The sequence below is a fragment of the Mauremys reevesii genome, linkage group 4 (assembly GCF_016161935.1).
Source record: "Mauremys reevesii isolate NIE-2019 linkage group 4, ASM1616193v1, whole genome shotgun sequence".
In the NCBI taxonomy this organism is placed as follows: domain Eukaryota; kingdom Metazoa; phylum Chordata; order Testudines; family Geoemydidae; genus Mauremys; species Mauremys reevesii.
The window spans coordinates 102,205,450-102,224,117 of record NC_052626.1 but is presented as its reverse complement, the minus strand read 5'-3'; the positions used below and the strand labels follow the sequence as shown (position 1 = coordinate 102,224,117).

Genomic DNA, 18,668 nt, shown 5'->3' with positions numbered 1-18,668 from the left:
TTGCCCACTTTACCAGTAAACAATATCAAGAGAAAACATGGCAGTGCTTTTCAGTAGCACACTAATCCCAACTTCAATTCCCAATACAATTCTGCTGTTGATGGAGAGTTGCTATGCAGCTATGTAAAGACCTTAACTGTTTCATATTTTTCATGGGGGTTGGTATATTTTTTTTGTTAGTAAACAGGCTTACAACATTGTCATGATTGTTTACTTACCTGGGCACAATATTTATCTGTCTGCTCTTTACCATGATAATTGTTGACAATGGATTAATAACTAATATATATTATGTGTCTGTCTAATACAAATAGTTACTTGCCCTGGGTGAGAATTTTGCAATTTTTTTAAGGTATCAAGCAGGAAAACCTCGGACAAGAAAGTGCTGAAAAAGAGAAGCAGCAGCAAGGCAATAGAATTATGTACATTTATCACATCTCTGTCTTAGGACCGTTGCAGGCAATATTCTATACTTGTTTCTTGTCTTGCAGCAACTCTATGCAGCTCAGCTGGCCAGCATGCAGGTTTCTCCTGGAGCCAAGATGCCTTCTACTCCCCAGGCACCGAACACGACAGGGGCACTCTCACCCACCGGGATGAAAAACGAAAAGCGAGGGACCAGCCCTATAACTCAAGTGAAGGTATTTTTCGATGGAAAAAAAAATTAGTGTTTGACAGAGGTGGTGCGATTAGCAGCGTGACACCGTCCACATATTTATTTTATCGGTAGGAAGTCCAACCATATGAAAGCTCATTCCCAAATGAAATACTCCTCTTCAGTGGTATGCTGTCAGCATGGAGAATGGAAGAGCAGGTGTTCACTCCTTGGAAACAAGAATATTAGGCATTCCCCTTCATCTCTATATCCAGTACTAAAAATTCATCCCTAAAATTCAGTATCTTCAGGAATTCATGATAATGTGTATAAATAGCATCTATTTTATTACGTGATTTCAAATAAAGCACAAAATGCAACCTATACCTCAGAAAGCTGGTGCTAACTTACATTGTGAGGGCCAGAGGGACTGTAGCCCTTCTAATCATTTCACAAATCCCAGGCTGCACCTTTTACACAACTTTGGAAAAAGCCTCACATAAAAATAAAATGTAAATCAGGGCTCCAGGGAGAAAAACTGTGTCACTGCAGATTGATTTGCCTCTTGTTGATTTCACACAGCTGCCAACGACGAGGCTGCTCCTTGTCGGGTTTGCGCCATTGCTGAATGCTTGTGCCTGCTTATTTTCAGTTGCTTGGAACGAGGCAGCTACAACGTGGCACTTGGCAGCAGCTTGAAATGAACATGATGCACCCCTCCAACTTTGTGCTGCAGCTGGTACCTGTGGGTGGTACCAAGTTGCCTTTATTGCCGTGTTTTGCTGTGGTTGTATTGGATTTCACGATGCCAGACAGGTTGCAAAACTACAAAACTCTTAGTTTGTGGGGAAATGTTTGGACATGCTATTGATTTGAACAGCTAGCACGACAAATATAAAGACATTAAACTGAGCTATGGAAGACACACACTGGTTTTCCACAAGAAAAAAACAACAACATTCTTTGAGAATAACAAAAAATATCCTATAGATCCACAATCATGTCTCAAATCGTGCTGGGAAGATTCTACTCATTTGGGGTGAGAATTTTATTTTATTTTATTTTTTTTGACAGGTGAGTAAAAATTCATGATCATCAATCATCATGGTAAAGTGCGGGCGAGTAGATATTTCTGCCTGGGCTGATAAATTTCCCCTACACTTTTGTGCTATGTTGAGAGTACTAATAAATAAAAAAACTATTTCATTATGGACAGATCCAGCATTTGTTTAGCAAAGCATTCACTTTACTTAACTGTGGATACATATTAGTCTAATATTTTACCTCTCAGAATGCAGTGCTGTGCTTCAGAGCTGTTAGTGAGATTTACCACATACGTTGAGTTTCTAGAGGTTGATGCAGAAGCAGCCAAAAGTAGAGGCAAAATATTTAAGCAAAGTTGCTATATAATAGTGATACCAAACACCAGTGATTTAGGGGATTGAGTATATGCTATTGAGTACATTAATGTGAAAAAGTAATTTTATAAGTGAATGAGCCAAATGGATCTACACCAAACCAAACTGTTACTGGATGAGCAAAATTTTCCCTGGTTAAATTTAAACACATATCTGCTTGAACTAAAGCCAGTACCATTCCAGCTTCATTGGCCAGCTGAGTTCTATTACTGACTTGACCACATGCAAATTCTTGGGGGTTTCCCTACATAATTCTACTTGAATGGACTGCAGTATATGTTAATAAAAATCTTTTTATACTTATTTTATTAAGCTCACTATTGTATTGAAAATATTAGAGATCAGTTACAAGTTTTTCATGTAGAGAAGCATGACAGGTTATCATAAAATAAAATTAATTAATCATATAAAAACACTCCAATAAAGTAGTACTAGAGTGCTCTCTTTGAGAATTCTGTTACCCATACAGTACACAGCAGTTTTAATTATCATGCATTTCTTAAAAAAACATACATTCTTTCTTTGTGTTTAGCTGTCTGTTGGTACAATATACATGCACTGGTATTTAGTAGAGCTAATATAATTATTTTATAGGAGTCAAAGTTTTCAAAAAAATAATGTTGGGATTTCACATCAGTGTGCAGAAAGCTTTCCCACCTTACAGCTATTTCATATCAAGGATGAAGTCCGATATGGAGGAACAAACAAAAAGGTTCTTGAGGCGTTCAAAAGCAATGAATTTTCATTTGTCACAGGATAGTTACTACTGGTCACAAAGTTATTTGACCAGTATAGGCTTTTGTGTGCGTATGGTCATAATCCTACATTCTGCAAGCAGCTTAGCCCAGGATGAGCCCTGGGTCCACATGGAACCCTGCTGAAGTCACCAGGGCTCTGCAGGGTTACATAGCTTGCTGTATCATGGCCACAAAGCACATGAACATACTAAGGCCCGTACTCTGCAGTTGGATCTGCACAGGCAACTCCCTGCATTCCTGCAGAGATCCACTGGCTTCAGTCGGGCTCTCCACAGGTACGTGTTTCCGCCTGCATTGCAGAGTCAGGGAGTGTGTTTGAAATTAGCAACTAATATAGGGGAGAAGATATATCCTGCAGATTTTACAGAAATCATATTAACTTTGGAGATGTTAAGGTGTTATAAATAAGCATCTATTTGTTATGCTGGCATATTGAATGTGTTATATATGAGTAGATGTACTTTGCTGAATCACTTCTTGCTAGTAAGGAGAATGGGGAAAAAGAGATAAAACTGTGTATTATTGTATTCTGTCGTAGATTTTTAAACTTCACAGTATTCAGTGCTGTCTTCTAAAATATAGACTATGTAACCTTACCTCCAGCATATTTTAGCTTTGCGTGTATTTTAAATGAGAGAGCTCTTTATTTGGCTCTTTCATTTTAATTACAGAAAATCAGTATTCTGTTTTTAGATGCTCTGACTTGCTGGCTGCTTAACAAGCTAAGCAAAGGGGACATGCCCTAAGAATGGGGAGAGGATGGCCATGTGAATGGTGGATCTCAAGCAAAGAAATGAGTTACTTAGATTCTCCCTCTTCCCAAAGTTAGACATTTGTTAAAATGGGACTCATTCTCCCATATCACTGACATAAAATATATGTCAAAGAGTGTGAATGTCTTCCACAGTTATCTGGCTACAGTTATCTGTCTCTACCACATTTACACATTTAGACATTTTCCCCATCTTCATGTTGCTTGCATACTGCAAATTAAAGATATAGACACAATAGTGTTTGAACATGGTAGAAATGATTACAAAAGCATCGTCTGATCACTATGTTGTGTTTCATGTACATGAAATGTAATATTTAATTCTACATAAAATATGGCAAAAAATGACATGTGACAGTTATATATTTTATGTTCTGAATAGTGTGCATAGATGATTGCAGTGCATTTACATTCACGGCAAAACTTACTTTTTAATGATAGGAAGAGAGCATAGATTAATATCCTGTGCAGAGTGTGCACCCAAAAAAAGATACGTGAAAGGTGTGCAGCAATGGCAGTGTTATCAGTGTATGGGCCAAAAATATAAAAGAGGGCTCTTAATATTTCCCTTAATCAGTGATATTTGTTTAATTTCTAATACATGAAAAAATAAACTACATAGCTTATATATAGTTCCAGGAACTTTTCAAACAGAACCAGCACAAAAGCACTACTGAGCTGCTAGAAATTTTAAATAATTCTTTGTAAATGCCCTAGGTTAATTTAGATCTCTGAAAACACATTAGGAAATTAAGCTGTAATGTGAGCTAATTCAAATTTTAATTTGGCAAAAAGAATGATCCAGCCACACAGTTAATGTAAATAGAAGCATAACACAGAGAAATTAATGAGGTTTCCTTTCGTTGAATCTTTAAGGAGGCAGATAATTAGCTTCTTTTGTTATTATTGCAGGAGAATGTGGCATTGTCTCGGAGGTGTAAAATGACTGTGTCTTACTAAGTGATAATGTGTTTCATTTGTCTTTTTCTAATAATTATTTACATTAAACTCTTGTAGGATGAAGCAGCGCAGCCACTGAATCTCTCAGCCCGACCCAAAACAGCTGAACCTGTCAAATCCCCGACGTCACCGACGCAGAGCCTCTTCCCAGCTAGTAAAACCAGTCCAGTGAATGTGCCAAATAAAAGTGGCATCCCGAGCCCTATTGGAGGGACATTGGGAAGAGGATCCTCTTTAGGTAAACCCACAAGTGGAAAGGAAATAACTGCTGATTTAAAAAAGGGATGTCTTTTCCCAAGAGGTGTGGTTTCTGAGTGAGATTCTCACTTTGAGAATGATGAGTGCTTTTAAAAGGAGGGACACAATTAAATGGACACTGGAGGCTACATTTTCTGGTAAAAACAAGGAAAACATTTGCAAGGAAAGTTGTTGAATCACTCTGATTGCTAAGAATTTTCACTACATGCAGTAGTCATATATAATAAATTCCTACAGGAATACTTAAGCACACTGTACAAGAAGGATATGTAATCATATCAATTTTGTGAGAATAATGAAGATTCTCCCCTCCCAAAATTAATTGTGTGTATAAGTACAAGGCTCAATTTTCAAACGTGGCTTCTGGATTAGGCAACAAATGAGTATATGAATGAATACAAGAGCCAGTTTGAGTGCCTTACTTGGATTTAAAAACGTGGTGGTCCGTACATGAGCTCAATCCAATGGGATTACTCAGGTGTTTTAAATTAAAATTGCTTACGTTCTCAAAGTGCTTTGCAGGATTAGGGCCAGAGTGCTGAGCACCTTCAAGGATCGGACCCATGTATATTTACAGTAAACTGTTTTAGATGCTCAGGCAAGTAGATAGCTTGACTTGATTTTCCTTGCCTGAATATGCCTTTTAGTCTTACTCGGAATAGTGCTTCTAAAGAAATATAATCTTCCATCATTTAAAGTTTCAGCAACCCATGAACCAGTGGTGTCCTAGATATGCAGTATCCTTGCACCAAGATCTTATTCTGAATATGCTGAAATTTTTTTTGATGGTAGAAAGAAAGGGGCGGTTCTGTTCAGACAGTTCAAATCTCTTTATTATTCATTGCTCACAAATGTTCATATTTCCAGGTTTTGTACATTCCAATGTTTGCAGATGGGGAATTTTTGACCCATATGCAAGATTCACAAATGAAAAATGTTTGGGGGGGGTGAAAGTAGTTTATAAAGGTTAGATCATCCAGTAAAGGAACAGAATTCTCATAATTTAACTGTGGACTGAATATTTATGACAAATTGGTTGTTCACAATCCGTACCTCAGATATACTTATAAAATACATGTAAACACTTGTAAATAATAATTTGTAAAAGTTATGATGTATTCCAGACATCTTCACAATCCTCTGGGGAATGTTTCCTGACGTATAGTTTCTGCAGCTTCTTAGGTGTCATTTGGTCTTTCTGTCATGTTATTTCTAAGTGGCCCTACTATTGTTGTATCTAACACTACAGAACAGCAGGTAGGTTTGAAGCCAGACTACTAATGGCATTTTTAGAGACAGGCAGACAACAAAAGTGGCAGAGGAGGAGGATATTTTCAATTAAAAGTTAAACTACAAAAACTTTGTATGCTTTCTTCCCCAGTCTAAAAGTAGAAGAGGGGCTGCGATGAGATGTGGTAAAATGTTCAATTTCTCCCAGCAGACTTAGGAGCCTGTGTCCCAGATTTTTAAAACTAATGGGACTTTGGCACCTGTGGGTATGTGTACACTGGGGGGAAAAACCCAAACCTTGCAAGAGCAAATCTCAGAGCTCAGGTCTACAGAATCAGGCATGGGGGGCGTACTACGATGCCAAACATGGCTGCATACACATTCCAGCTTGGACTGGAGCTCAGGGTCTGAAGCACACCCCAATCCCTGGATTCAAAGTCCAAACTCCAATCTAAGCCAGAACATCTACATGACTGTTTTTAGTGCCTTAGCATGAGTCCCACAAGCCCAAGTCTGTAGACCTGGGCACTGAGATTTGCTGCCGCAGGTTGGCTGGTTGGTTTGTTTTTGCAGGGTAGACATACTACAAGTGACTTAGGAGCTTTTGAAAATTTTACTCAGAGGGAATATAGATTGAGTTCTCTTGTGGCACTGTTTTAGGGAGGAGCGCCTCAGTTATGCTAAAAACCAGTAAGTTGTAATCCCTAAAACCTTTTGTAGGCTACAGTGTTAAATCAATTATTCCTTACTCAAGGTAAAGTCAGATGCTAACCTTTTAATTTTTTTAAATCAGCATGCTGGTGGGTCTTATCTTGCACTCTTTACTTAGACAAAATTCTCATTGACGTCAATGGAATTCACGTCAATAAGAATTTTCTTCTGAGGAAGAATTCTAACATTGTTTCATTTATAGATATATATATATATAGTGTAATTAAGTTCACAAGCCTAGCAAACTTGGAGCGTTTAAATAAAGGACAGACATTTTTGCTTGTCATGCAGGTTTCCCCAAGAATTCCTAGTTGTAGTGTGTGCGTGTGTGTATACACACATACACATATCTCTGTATTGTATAATGTACATTCACATGTAGCAACAACAGGTGGATCAAGTTAAAGCTTCACCACAGCAGCCTGAAACTACTAGTCACTGAATAATTGCTGTCTTTTGGTCTAAAATTAGAAAGCCTTATCCACAGTACTAATTTTTACCTACAATAAAATGCCTTTTACAGAGGAACGATAGTTTGTTTAATACTTGAAGATTTTTTTTTCAAACTCTACTACATGTAACAGAAAGAAAAGAAATATTTTGTCTCAGTAATTTACAGCTTTGAGCTCCTGTTAATGTGATAACTTGCCTACCACCACACACCAACTGCTGTGTACAATTTCTGGATTTCAAAGTGCAGTACAGGAAGTGACATTTATTCCTTAACAAAGAAAGAGATATATTTCTATAGCCAACTGAGCAAGCTTACTTCCTGTTCGTTTTTTGCTCTTATCGTTTCAAAGATTTCTCATTGGAGTCCAGATCCAGCAAAGGTTGGTGCTTGTTTGCTGGGCTATGTTGTGTACTAAGTAGTCACATTTGTAATGGCACAAAGAAGGGCCACTCTTATACGTAAGTACTGCATGTTAATTCAACCATCTAATTCAGTTGTTTTCAGGCAGCCGCAGACTATGCCTAAGATTTCCAAAAGCACCTCCATTCAAAATATTTTAGGGTCTGCAAATGAAAAAATGTTGAAAACCACTGGTCTAAAGACAAGATTATTATTACTACTACTACTACAGCAATTAATCAGGTGCCACTCTGACAGGATGAAAGCTGACTGCATAGCCAAGAATCTCATCTGAATGGTTGTCTTAATTAGGTGTGTTCTGTATTTGTAGATATCCTTTCCAGTCTTAACTCACCGGCCCTATTTGGGGACCAGGACACGGTCATGAAAGCCATACAGGAGGCTCGAAAGATGAGAGAGCAGATCCAGAGGGAGCAGCAGCAGCAGCAGCCACCTCATGGTGTCGATGTAAAACTGCCCTCTATGAATAACATGGGTCTAAACAACTGCAGGAATGAAAAGGTATGCATAAATATTACTGAAACAGATGCATATGCACCATTTCCTGTGTATATTCTTAACCTGACATCACAGATTCTTACATTTTGAATCTGTACATAACAAATTAACTGGTTAGAATAACAAATTAACTGGTTGGCATTAAGGTTGTGAGTGGCTATTAGATTGAGTTGTGCATTGAAGATGATAGTGTTGGTTAAAATGACTGTGTTAGAGAGGGTTTTAGTGTGTCGGTGTAGTTGAGTATCATGATGGTATAACATATACAAATGTGCTTATAGTTTACAAGTAGAAAACTGGAGGATGCAGTACAAAAGGATGGACAAAGCAACAGGGAATTGCATTAAGTACAATAGCATTCAGTCAGGCATGTTAGCAATGAGGCTTCACAAGAGCTGCAGAAGGGTCAGGAGGGATGCCCCCATGCTATTCGCGTTAGGAGGTGCACAAAAGAAAAGTTCTCCAGAATTTAGCAAATTTTTAGGAGAACAGCCCTGATCTATGGACTTGCCAAGGTCCCAGAGATCTGCTCCAGGAGCGGGTCGCTCCTATATAGCTGAACTGGCGAACCACTGAATCATGTAATTGGCTGAGCTGTAGGGCAGCCCTTTTGATGAAGAATGTTTTCTCAGTTGTCTTCCCAAGAGTGACTTATCCTGCAAAAATACATCACATAAGCTATTTCCCACCAAAAGTAATTGACACAAAATCAGTTGTATGCCACAATATTGGCTGTAAATTTCATTTAGCAACAAATGGGAAAATATTCTACAGGAAACGTGGCATAAACAGAAGCAGTTATGACTCAATTATTAATTTACACAAAATTAACACCTTAATACATTTTAAAAGCAGCCCATGTTTTAAATTTTGGAATTTCTTTGCTGGAGAATTTTTTTTAATTTTTTTTTTAAGAAAGGTAGATTTTAATGGTTCTAACTCATAAATGAAGTACAAAATTTACCTGGAAATTCTCAAAATATTCATACAATATTTAGAGTGTCAGTGCTATGTGTATGGGGAAGTTATACTATACTCTTCATATCTAAAAAAGAGATTTAATACCTTTTAAGTGTAAATCTCAACACAACAGTAACTATATATAAAGCCTCCATAATATTTTGCTTATATGACGGTCTTATTTAAACACACAAGAGATCCATCAGTGAGCCAGGACACCGTAGCAGAAAGGGAATGAAACATTGTAAACAGCACTGTTGAAGACAAGATGTCTTTTAATCTACATTTTATATTTTAACTTAATAAGATCTCTGCATTACCCAAAACAGCAGGGAAAGGGTCAGTGCCTGCTAAAGGGATTTCTTTAACCTCTTTCCCCATAGGATTAGCAATGGTTTGCAAAATAAATTCAGAGCCTAATAAATATTTATTTCTATTAGGTTTGGTTTAAATGACAGCATTTTAAAACTCATTTAATACAAGATTAATGCTATGAAAGAAAGTCTGTAACAGGGAAATTAAATAAGTGATCCAGCAGTCCTTATTCAGGCAAAATTCTAATTAAAGCCAATTGGAATCCTAATTGAGTCCAAACTATAAGATTGGACACACAAAAAGTCACACCTGCTATGCTTTTTTTTTTTTTAAATTGAAATGTACTTTACAAATGAATCCCATGAGTGTCATTGGATCAATATTTGAAAATATTTAAAACACAAAAAGGAAGAGTAAAATGATTCGTAAATTTTTTTTCTACTTTGTAAAATGAGTGTGTATAAAAGGCACCTACTTGCTCTACTAAGTCTGCTCCTTGGGTGATTTCAGAACCTTACCAGCTTCCTGTATTGACTAAAATAACTTTTATTTCCTCTTACGTCTCTTAGCAGAGCCAATAAAACTTTGGGAGAATCAGCTGGAATCTCTTCCTTCATGTGTATTGTCAACAACATTGTTAACTAAGTTTAAATCACAGAATTTTTATTGTTCATGATGCATAGGGTGAAAGAACCCAGGTTGAGCTTGCATGACTGCCCATTAGAAAAATCATCTCTATGCTTCTAAACTGATCAGAGCAGACGTGGAAGTCACGGAAAGAGTATAACCCTGGAACCCACAATGCTGTTTTTACACAGAGACATTTCAGAGTTAGCTGGGCTGTTTAAGGCTCTGACAACAAAATTACAGCAAGGAGATTTATCATGAAAACTCACTTTCCTCCTGTTTTTTTTTATTTATTATAGCATAAGCCACAGAGTGAAGCAATAAGACAAGACAAGGATTGTACTGGGATATTACTGCCACACCTCTGATATGTTGTTAGTCCCTTGGCCTATAAAGTAGTGCAGATATTAAAATACAATGGGATACAAATTGGCCCTTTAAAATTATGGTGTCTCTCCACCCTCAGCCCCCCAAAATTATGAAAAAAATTGCATTTTTAAGAGTAGTAAATCTTATGGAAGAAGTATACATACTTTGTATAAAATGTAAACTAGATCTATACAATACATTTAAAACAAAAACCGTACTTTTGTTCAAATATCATTACAGAAAGCTGTGTTTTTCCACTCTGGGTATTTATAAGCACTCCCTTTTCATTATTTCTGTTTGAATGATAATTTCCTTTTACTTAATCTTTTATGTTAAAAACTATTATTTATCTGTGGCACAGAGTGCAGATTTTTCATGATCCCAGCAGAGCCTTGAAATCATAGCTACCTTTTTGGATTTGCTTCTTCCTTATGTCCCTCTTTTAGAGCCACATTTTAAAAAATAGCCTCCAGATAATTAGACGTTGCTCATGTGAATGAGTAACAAGAGTCTAACCTAAGAAAAAGATGATAAGCTAATTGCCTGCACCTTGGACTGAAAAAACGTGATTGAGTTCTGGTCAGTTACTGGTCCTTGAGTTCAGAGAACTGGTAACAGTTTGTTGTGCAGAACTATTATGCCTACAACATTATGCACAAAACTTCAAAGCCTGGGTTGATGCCTTTTTGAAAATGTCATTTTAAGGCTCTAAATGCTTTTGTATTGGTTATAAACGTATATTTGAAAATTGCCCCATTCCCATTTTAAAAAAACCCAGAAAGCTTTAAAGTGCTCACAGGGGCTTGGTCATCAGAAAGAGCAAAATAAATTGATGACAGTGAGTTGGAATGATGCATTTTTATGATTCTCTTGAGAGTTGTGGGTCAGCTACAATTTAAAATTGAGACCGTTCTATGTGCATAGAGATTTATAGAGCTTAAAGCATAAACTGGTTATTAAGCAAAGCCAAATTTCTCGACATTACCTGATGCTGTTCAACTGTAGGCCAACATCATGAAAGGAAGAGAGAACAGCATTAGTGCTTTTATGGGAGAAGTGGAAGGGGAGCTGACCCAGTTCAGGAAACTGCTGGGAAAATGGAGGGATCCAGAAGAGTTCAGAAATGGCCTCACAAAGCATCTTTTGTGCGGCTGGAGTCACAGCAGAAGTGATACAGAAGGTTGGTTCTGTTTGGGGGGAATAGCTCTTTTCTAGGCAAGTCATGTTCATCTTTAAAAGAAATTTGTAAATTAAGGTACTATAACAAAACATGCATTATTGGTATTAGTCCTATTTAGTTTAGTATTTAAACCCAGGATAATTGACCAAATGTTAACTAATGGTTCAATCTGACAATATTCTAAATGACCCCAAAAGATGCTGTATTGTCTATTTTGTTTATATTTAAAAGGCCAAATTCAAGTTTGGCCAGTTTACAGGCAGAAGCATGAGTTATCTGCACTGGATAGAGGTATATGGGTGCAAGTCACAGAACATACATGGTAAATATACACATCATATCTTCTACACCCTGTCACAGGAAGCTATCTTCTATATTCTTACAGAAAACCTATGATGTGACCTCATCAAGCTTTTAGAGGAACCAGAATCTTGCATAATATGTCTATGCCATATGCCCCCTCCCCACCACTTTGTAGGGTTTCAGACATAAGCATATGTGCAGTTGGAATCCAAAATTAGGCCCAAAAAATGTATGACATGATTTGCTCACTCCTTCCATGAACTTCAATAGGAGCGGCAAATGCTTAGCCCCTCTGAAAAGCAGTCCATAAATCCTTAGACAACTGTGGAGACCTATAAATGTTTTTATGTTACCCCTATTTCAAATGAAAAAAAAGATTAAACCCACTTCATTTATCCTAATGTAGACATAATGGCTTGTATGCAAAATATAGTCTGGACTTGTTTAAAATATGCATTATTTACCCTTGGAGTTGTTTACAGTCTATTGGTCAAAGCCATATTTAGGCACTCAGATTTGACTTGATAAGCCATAACGGCCCCTTTGGAAGTGTTACAGTCTGCTGTAATGCAGAGTATTTAGGGACTGTTAAATATATGGATTATTGACACAATAGAGTGTAACAGCTCCTCTGGAGTTGTTATGCTCCATCATTTACATGTGGCCACTGCACATGTGCACAAAGTTTTCCTGATAGAAACACTTCAGGAAGGTTTTGTAGAAAAGCATTACCATTCACGCATAGTCATTTTTTTTCCTAAATGAGAAAAACTCTATCATCTTATTATTTTCCCTAAATACCTAGAGCCCTGCAAATTCATGGATATCTGCTTTATATATCCGTGGACCATTTTGCAGATTGCAGATGGATACAGATCCAAATTTTATATCTAAAGCCCTGCAAATCTGCAGATATCTGCAGATGCAGATCAGTTTTGCGGATCGGATGCAGATACACATTTTGTATCCACGCAGGGCTCTATAAATACCCAAAGTACACCACCATATTATCAATTAATTGTTTGATCAGTTTTGTTATTATAGCCATAATAATTGTAATGGCAGAGTGAGTTCTTACATCTTTTCTGTTCCAGCACTATGTGGTTCAAAGGCCAGTACCAAGCCTTCTTTGCTACCAGTTATTCTCTGAACTCATTTTAATAAGCTGATTATGACTCCAAATAATAACTGTAAACCAGGATTTTTAAAAGCGAGTGCATAACGTCCGGCTTCTAAGTCCACTATTCAGTGAGTAGTAATTGACTAGGAGAACTCAGTCAGAACAATAATTTTTTCAGACCAAGCTGCAGGCAATCAGTTTCTCATCATTTACTAGAATTAGTTATGACTGTCCCTAATTTCCAAACATGAGACGTGGGAATAATAGTCTAAGGAAACAGTCATATTATAAACTTTCATGAACCATCGTGAATCATAAATACTTAGTTCAGCTCTGCAAGAATTCACTATTCTGTTTTGCTTTGGGATTTTAACAAAAACTTCTTAATAAAGTTTTCTCTCCTTTCTGTGGTAATTTCTGTTAGAAGAATCTTTAATTATAAATAACAGACCGATATTCATATTTTGGGCCCTGAAGAAGAGGCAACAAAGGTTATGTGTATGAACAATTACAGACCTCTGTGCTCCCTCTTGTTAAATCTTAACTATATTAGTGCTTCCCAGATATATACTTTACAGCCAGGCTAACAAACCAATAGTAGTATCTAGCACAAAGGATCAGTTTTTGGTATTTACAAAATTGTTTTTATTGTGGTAGTGCTTAGAGGGCCCCATGACGGATCAGAGTCCCATTGTGCCAGGTACTGTACAGGCAGATGCTCCAAGGACCTTGTTGTCTAAATAGGCTGATAAAAGGTTAAACAAAATTCCCTCTTTGGAACTTCTCTGGAAGAGAGAGAAGGCACATATTCCATTGTAAATACTTAAGGAATTTACTGTAGCCACAGGGACAGCTGTGGGCTGTGTGTCCTTGAAGGATGGTGGGATATTACATCCTTTGGTAATCCTGGTGCTTAGTAGGTAAGGAGCGTTTTTCACAAAGAGGTCCAGCAAGTGGCAGGAGTCCTACTCCTCTATATGGGATTTTTGGGCCTTAGAAGGCACCACACACACATTGTTTATCATGCTGTATTTTTATCTCAGTTAAATGATTATGGCTGAGGTAGCTACCTCTGAATGCAGAGGAAGTTAAAAATGAAAATCCCAGCAGTCATCTTCACTATATTGCCACAATGGGCCTTGAAATATTTTGTGGATTTGGCCATTTTAATAAGCTGATTATGACTCCAAATAATAACTGTAAACCAGGATTTTTAAAAGCGAGTGCATAACGTCTGGCTTCTAAGTCCATATTCAGGCACCTGAATATAAGTGACCTGGGCACCCAGTATCTCCAGCTGAGGCTATTCTGTGCTCAGCACTTTTGAAATTCACTCCCCTTTTTTAGGTTTATGAATATGAGTTTAGGAGCCTAACTTGAGACACCCAATGTTAGAAATCTTGGCCCTACTGTAAGTTGTTATAAAATAGTATTTGCAACTGCAATATTTCCATTTTCAATTTTAAGTGTCAGTGTTTTATCCTGTCTACTTGAAAAAATGTGCATAAATTCACAATATATTTCCTTAGTAATTCAGAAAGCAAAATAGTGACCCAAGGTAAAAATTTTCAGAAGCGCTCGAATGACTAGACGCTTAAGTCCCATTGAAAATGCTTTTGAACATTTTATCCCTGGGCATTAAAGTAGTATGTGTCCAAGAGGCAGTAATACATTTTTCTGTAAAATACAGTAGATTTGCATCCTTCCCTAATACATTTAAGAAATATCTGATGTAATACTGCCCCCTTTTATTTGAACTGAAAAACATGCTGGACTTCATATACTTAGCATTGCAGCTTGAGGAACTTTATTTTATATATACAATTGATTGAGATATTCATTGTTGCATGACAGGATCAGATTAGTCATGAGATCAGTATTACTCTACAACAATAAGTGAATGGAGTGTTGTGATCATATTGTTCAGCAGGGTGGGTGCATGTTTTAGATTTAGCTTCCCATGCAGCATATTATACCACGCAGGTGTCTTGTCATTCTTCTGATGTTCACAGGCTATTGGTGAACTGGGATGGTTGCTGTTATATGCATTTGATTATCATGTTCTCTTGCAGTGGTTTTCTAAATCAGGCTATTCCTAGGATAACAATAGGCCACAGTGGGTTTTTTTTTCTTTCTTAAGGCCTATTCAGGAATTAGATTTGTCTTTGAATAGCTAAATGATTACAATGTTACTCACACACGCAGAAGTGTGGTGGTGAATTTATCTGATGCAATTAGAACTTTTTCCTGCAGAAATTAGAAATGGAACATCTTGCAGAAAGGTGATCTCAAAGTCTTAACGGTCTCTTTTAAAGAGACACATTTCCATCATGGAAAACAAGTCTGACTTTCAGCAAAAATGTGCTTGAATCTACACCAATGTAGGGAATGTTATAGGAATTTACATTATAAGAAACACAGTCAGGATATGCATCTGTGTTTAGGGAAAGATTTTACTTCACCTCTGTGCAGGGGCGGCTCTAGACATTTCACCGCCCCAAGCACGACGTCATGCCGTGGGGGCGCTCTGCCGCTCGCCGGTCCCGCAGGCATGGTGGACCTCCCGGAGCTGCGGGACCAGCGGACCCTCCGCAGGTATGCCGCCGAAGGCATCCTGCCTGCTGCGCTCCCGGCGACTGGCAGAGCACCGCCCGCGGCTTGCCGCCCCAAGCACGCGCTTGGCGTGCTGGGGCCTGGAGCTGCCCCTGCCTCTGTGTGTGTGTATCCAGTGTGGGAGGTAGTGCAAGGTGTGGACACATACACAAGGACATTCAGAGTTTTCTGGCACTCAAGGTTTATAAAGGGTTGTGTAAGGCCATTCCTGTTGCTGGCATTAGCCTCTCCAAAGGAGGAGGAGTGTTGTGGGAGCACAGCTTCATCCTCTTTGCTTTGGCCAGCAGCGCCACAGTAGATGGGTGCAGAGGGTGGTAGATACTGAACTCTTATCAAGGGTGGCTCCAAAAAAGCGCACCAAAATCAGGAAAGGCAATGCTAAAGCTGCATGTGAAACCTTAAGTTTGCCCCTAAGAGCATGTCATTGTGACACAGTCTTTCATTATTCGTGCTCAAATAATACAATATATACCTAACCTACATTTTCTCCCCTAAGCCTCAGATACACTTGTGTAGCTTCATGTATGCTATTTTGAATATGCCAGACAGGGTGCGTGAAAATCATTTATATGAAACACAGTAAAATAGACTTACACCGTTTGAGTAGTACAACATGAAAAAATAGTGAAAATTACATGACACATATATAGATCACCAAAATTTGCGGCTGTTATCTTTGTACTTAAGTACCACATACTCTGAATTGCACCTATGGAAGGATTTGTTGTGCATCCCTTAGCATCTAAGTTAGTCTTGTGGTTAATTGCCTCATTCCCTGAATTGGTCTTTAGAAAGTTGGTGGTGTGCATTTCTGCTCTGATCAATTAGATTTGTAGTTCACTGCCTAATCCCCAAAATTACACCTAAGGAAGATTGGTTTAAAAGAAAATATATAGTACTTGGCTGTTGGCTAAATTATTAAATATATTCCTTAGAGGGAAGAGAACGTAACTTATGGAAAGCCTAGGTCAGCAAAGATATGTCAAACCGTTATAACAATTAAAATAGTGTATGTATGTAAGACAAGAATGCACAGTGCACAAAGCCTGCATGATATAATACTGTATTATGTAAGAAACAGTATACGAACCTGTACAGTATTAATCTTAGGTAAAATTGTGAAGTTTTTAGCAGCTACCAGTTTGCACAAATCTACATTCAAATACAAATTATTATATTCAGAAATGAAGCAAACTTGCTTTTTTGCCTTTATTTGCTAGTCTTTGCATTTGAATATAGTACTTGAAATTGTTTGCCATTATGGTATGTTGGGATGGTGGCTGAACATAACCAAGAAATGTTTTTATTTCTGATGCCAGGCCTACTTGAAGGGCTGCCAGCTTTAAAACCTCATTAATAATAGTTTAATTTTTTTGCCCCTTTCTGATATCTGCTTTCCAGCACAAGTACAGTGTAGAATACACAGGTCTTCCACTCACGTGGGGTATTTCCTTTGGAAGGGATAAAAAGCATTCTTCTATGTATACTATGGCTCTTAAATCTCAGAGCAGAAACAAATCCAAAAGGGGCAGAGTTTGATCAAAGTGAATACTGAAAAATCTGCATATTTAGTTAAATCAGCATGGGCACTTTTTCCAAAAGGAAAGTGTGGTACATTGTTCAGCCATTGTGGCTAGTGCCATTGCCTCAATCATAATAATATAATCATCATATATTCTCACGTGCAGCCTGTTTACAAAGCTGTTCAAGAGAGTTTCCAGACGTATATCCAAACCTGCTCCAGGTTTTGTTTTGCTTATCCATATTTTATAAGGTAAAACTTTTCCCTCTCTCACTAGCTCATCTAAGAGCTTTAGAATACATACACAAATTCATTCACCTTTATGTCCAACCACAGACATCCACTGGCCAGCAATTCATACTACCATTCATCTCCATGCCCTCCCCATACATTCCTTTAGGTAAACACATTGGGCCAAATTCATTCCTAGAGTAATTCCATTGACTGCAATGGATTAAGTACAACAGGGCTGAGTTTGGATTACCCCGTCTGATACCTAACTACTTCCTAAATTCAAGATTCCTCTAAATTCTCAAGGTGTATTTATAGTGAGATTAATTGAAATCACATTCTCCATTGTTGTAGTTTGCTTACTGCACTGCCTATTTCTGGGCATAGCCCCAGGTCTACGCTAGCTTAGACATTTTGGTTTAAATAAAGAAATAAATATTTCAGCATGTTAAATTGTCACTGAATCTTCCTGCATGTTGTGAAAAGAATTAGGTGACCAGTTACTCAATATAAACAATATGACTAGTCAAAGAAAGAGTGGAAGTGAATAACTCATGAATAACCCATAGGCTGGAATGTTTCCTTTGAGTGTTTGAACAAATATAAGTTACCAATACGTGTGTAATAATCAAAGTCTGTTTACTGGTAGTTTGCAAACATATAAAGGGGCAAGTTTGTTGGAAAAATGGTTAGTCTATCTCTAGTCATATGACATTAGCTCCATTAACAAGCCCATCACAATGGAAATGTGTATCAAGAAGATAAATAATCTTCAACGTCAGATTATTTATGTTAAAATCATTTTCAGACATCATCTGTTTCTGTAGCACTATTTAGGGATTACCTAAAGACTGTCTGACCTGAAATTGCCCAGCCTACATCCTGAAAATCTGCAGACAACTCAAACTTTATTGTTAGGCCCCTGGCCCTCAATGTGTTGCAAATGCTTCTAGAAGAAAGACTGGCAAAACATTTCAAATTCCTGATCTTCAGTTGCTGATCTTCATTGACTGAGAGGGGAGCATTGAGATGGCAATTTGGAAAGCTCTCCTCTTCCTTCCCCCTCCTCCAATCCCAAAGTGATTTAATAAACAGCGGTGAAGGAGGGTGGGCACTTGTGTCTAAGATTAACTCTATATTGAGCATGAGGCTGTGCATTTTTTTTTCACCGTCATTTCCCAGAGAACTTCTTGAGCTGAGTATGAACCCTATCACTCATTTGCATTATCACAACCACCTCCCTGAGGCAGCCACTATTACCCACATCCTACTTTTCTTTTTTATAAATTGTTGTTTAGTGCAGCATACATTTACATGCTTATTCCCTTTTATTTCTAAAGTGCAGGAACACTGT

General features: G+C 37.7%; 1 protein-coding gene across 7 annotated transcripts in view; it reads left to right on the top strand.

The window, feature by feature from the left end:
- Positions 1-18,668, top strand: part of SOX6 (SRY-box transcription factor 6) — a 501,080-nt gene that overhangs the window by 420,474 nt on the left and 61,938 nt on the right. For all 7 annotated transcript variants that reach the window (XM_039533636.1, XM_039533631.1, XM_039533632.1 and 4 more), the window contains 3 exons: positions 492-641; positions 4,561-4,741; positions 7,887-8,077. In XM_039533636.1, coding sequence (XP_039389570.1) covers positions 492-641; positions 4,561-4,741; positions 7,887-8,077 — 522 coding nt within the window. The remainder of the gene's footprint in view (positions 1-491; positions 642-4,560; positions 4,742-7,886; positions 8,078-18,668) is intronic.